Source organism: Arachis duranensis, chromosome 10 (assembly GCF_000817695.3).
Source record: "Arachis duranensis cultivar V14167 chromosome 10, aradu.V14167.gnm2.J7QH, whole genome shotgun sequence".
NCBI lineage: Eukaryota > Viridiplantae > Streptophyta > Magnoliopsida > Fabales > Fabaceae > Arachis > Arachis duranensis.
In genome coordinates, this window is record NC_029781.3 from 92,884,939 (window position 1) to 92,888,709 (window position 3,771).

At 35.3% G+C, this 3,771-nt stretch overlaps 1 protein-coding gene across 1 annotated transcript; it reads right to left on the reverse strand.

Annotated features, from left to right (window-relative positions):
* Positions 1–2,871: 2,871 nt before the first annotated feature.
* Positions 2,872–3,771, reverse strand: LOC107470851 (uncharacterized). Its single transcript, XM_016090273.1, has 2 exons — positions 3,270–3,771; positions 2,872–3,209 (listed from the first exon to the last, which is right to left on the reverse strand). The coding sequence occupies exons 1-2, from the start codon at positions 3,769–3,771 to the stop codon at positions 2,872–2,874; spliced, it is 840 nt and encodes a 279-aa protein (XP_015945759.1).

Consider the following 3,771-nt stretch of genomic DNA (forward strand, 5'->3'; position numbering starts at 1 on the left):
AACATTTTCACTGAGAGGATGGGAGGTAGCCACTGACAACGGTGAAACCCTTGCATACAGCTTGCCATGGAAAGGAGTAAGAAGAATTGGATGAAGACACTAGGAAAGCAGAGAGACAGAAGGAACACAGCATCTCCATACGCTTATCTGAAATTCCCACCAATGAATTACATAAGTATCTCTATCTTTATCTTTATGTTTTATTCATCATTCATAACCATTTGAGTTTGCCTGACTAAGATTTACAAGGTGACCATAGCTTGCTTCATACCAACAGTCTCTGTGGGATCGACCCTTACTCGCATAAGGTTTATTACTTGGACGACCCAGTACACTTGCTGGTTAGTTGTGCGAAGTTGTGATAAAAAGTTGAGATTGCAATTGAGCGTACCATGTTGATGGCGCCATTGATGATCACAATTTCGTGCACCACATAACAAAACCACAGACAAAGTGCTCTCGGTGGATGAGGAAAAAAATGATACCAGTTGTTCAAAAACTGCATGATATAGTTTCCGAACATTTAAAACTACAACTAATGTAATTACTTTAACCAAACAAAAAATTGAAAAATCTTAATTACATCATTTAAATTCTCTTATATTTCCCTTGTATTTAAAATATAAAAATCCTACCCAAAAACACTAATATAAAAGTAACTATAACTAATGTGAGAAAGGATTCCTGGTACATGAGAATCATTCATAAAAAATTCAGAACTCTACAAAGGTAACCAAATATTCACTCCAAAGCCAATATTATCTTACTTTTCCTACAATTCGTAATTAGGTTTAGCATCAGATTACTTTTGAAACAAGAATGGGCTTAGCTTACCTATGACATATTGTGTATTTAAAACTTAGACTTGACTGTAATTATTGGAGTTAGGCTTTACAACTTTTGAACAAAGACAAATATTATGAAAGAAAAGTGTCACCATCACAGATTTTTCCCTCTAAATAACAAAACATGCAACAAGAATTCATAAAGCCTGAGACTTAAGTATAGAAATCTAGAGTTACATAAGGCAAAGAAAAAAATTCACCTTGAACAAATCTTGACTTGCATCGCAAACTTAATATTTAAAACAAAGTAGAGCCACTACATGACATTAGGCTGTCGACAAAATAACAGGTCAACCCTTGTGGCACAATCTTATATCACAATTAAGCACTCTAAAATTAATAGCTTCAAGCCCAAAGGGATTTAAAATGATGGAATATTACAACAAACCAAATCAAGTTCACGCCCTACTACTATATACAAATCTAGAAAACTAAGTTTCATCAATAACATTTTAACCATTGAATTATACGAGATGTAAGCAGCACAAGTACCAAGCTAATGACAGAATTAGAGACTAGGGAAAGGGTAAGACTGACAGGCTCACTAGATTTACATTACAATCCTCAAAGTTTAATTTGTAGAAGCAACTAAATATGGAAAGAAGATTTGAACGTTAGACATTTGTTAATCATATCATTATGACATTTTGAATACTATAAAATCGAACAGAGCAAAAACAATGAAATTCATACCTACAGGAAAGTGGTCAAAAATAATTGAAAACAAATCACAACAATGAATAGGAGGGCTTTAGGTCTCGAGTGAAGTGAGTTTCTAATCCCCTCCCCCTCGCCACAGGTAGCCTACCCAAGAGGTAGATAGGGCTCCGATCAGGGGGAGGGAAAATCTCTGGCTCTATCGAACATACAGGTGGCTGTTTGTTTTGTGGTGATGATAGCCATAATTTAGTGTTTTTTCAATTATGGACCAAACCAGAACAGATGCAATTACCGATCGCGCCGGCAGCAGAAGTGTGAACGGCCATACACAGGCAATGCAACGCCCACCAGGCTACGACATGAATTTGCGTCTTCGATCAGTATCGGTTTCCAGGCGTAATCCTCCGCGACGGCACCACCTCGGTGACTGTATCCCTTTCCCTGCAACCTAGGGTTTCATTTTTGGAGAGAAGATCTTCATTTTTACTTTGCCCTCCTTAGATACTGTTGAACCTAGTTTCTCTTTTTTTCTCCCATTCACAAAAAATTATTTAGGTTCTTTTTGAATACCCAATCCACTGCTGTTAAAGCCCACTTCAACAAATGTATCAGCTTACATTTGAATCAAGCAAGTTTGGCTAACTGAATCAGCCACCTTTAAGACAGACAAGCCTTGCAAAACAGTACTAGATGTCCATCCCATACTCATCCAAAAGGAATATCTGTAAATTTATACTAACTTATATATGTATCATAGATTGACGCTAAAATAATTAGTTGTAATCTCTATCGTATAACATTAAAATAACTACAAAAATATAATCGATCCATTTTGTTAAAACAATTTTACTTTAATCTTAACGTTACCAAAAAATTAAAATTAAAATTTCTATCTATTCTATTATAACAACTATAGATAAATTAAACTAACAATTCTAATTAATATTATCATACAATCATACAATCTAAAATATTTATTCACATTAATCACAAATTCTAAATTAAACTTTATTATTTTAATTTAAACATTGTTCAATTAAATTGGTATGCCACTAACACTAAACAAAATTTAGCAAATATTCTAATATATGAAATATTATCAGTAAAATTCACCTATTGCCATTCTACTCTAACAAATACAATAAACAAACTAATTACACCCATAGATTATTATTATTACTAGTTTTAAGACCTGTGCCAGGCACGGGGACATAAAAGCAACGGCCTCTAAGCATAAATAACAAAATTCCGTTGTGGCAATATTTAACAATAGCATATTTGCAAGCAGTAACTACAGTCCTAAGGAGATGAAATGCAAACAACACCTTGCAAAGATGACCAAAGAGCCAAGCAACAAACATAGCATTCAAGGCGGAATGGATTGTAGTAAGTTGACAAAAACCTTTCTGTAGACAACATTAATAGTATGATTTGAGACTATGCCATTAGAGCTAACAAATAATATCTTTAGACCAGAATAACTGTTGACCCGAGAGAGTGCAACATAAAGCTGACCATGAGTGAAAATAGGTCTTGAAAGATACACGCCAACAGTTGACGGTGTTTGTCCCTGGGACTTGTTTATGGTCATTGCAAAGCAAAGCATAATCGGAAACTGTCTCCGGGTAAACCTGATCGGTAATGTTTCATTATTAGGGACCATATTCATCTTGGGAATAAAGACAACTTCACCAATATTATGACCTGATAATATGACGCACTCAATGACATGATCACTAAGTCGCCTAACTCACATTCGCGTACCATGGCATAGTCCATTAGATTGGTCAATATTGCGAATAAGCATGACAAGAACACCAATTTTAAGAACTAACCTGTGTTGAGGAATTCCAGAACAATTCAACGCATTCAACGACTCTGTACTCATTGTGTATAATTCAGATTCTAAGTGACCATCTTCATTAAGCAGCGTGTCAGAGCTCAAGTAAACCTTTTCATTGCTAGGGATCAAAGACATCACATGATTATTAACTTCAGTCATAACATCAAGTGTTGGTGACAATATACTCCTGTCCTTAAAATAATCCATGCTAGAAGTACGGAGTAAAATGTTAGGATAAATATACAACACCAAATCGTGGAGAACCAGAAACTCAATATCCAATAGCAAGTTGTCTGGTATTCTAATCACTGATTTGCCATCACTACTGTCTCTGAATAACCCGTTAGCTATTTGAAGCAGCCAGTCAGCAAATTCCTCTACCTGTACATTGTGGATATCTTGTGGACCACGACCCAGCCTCAT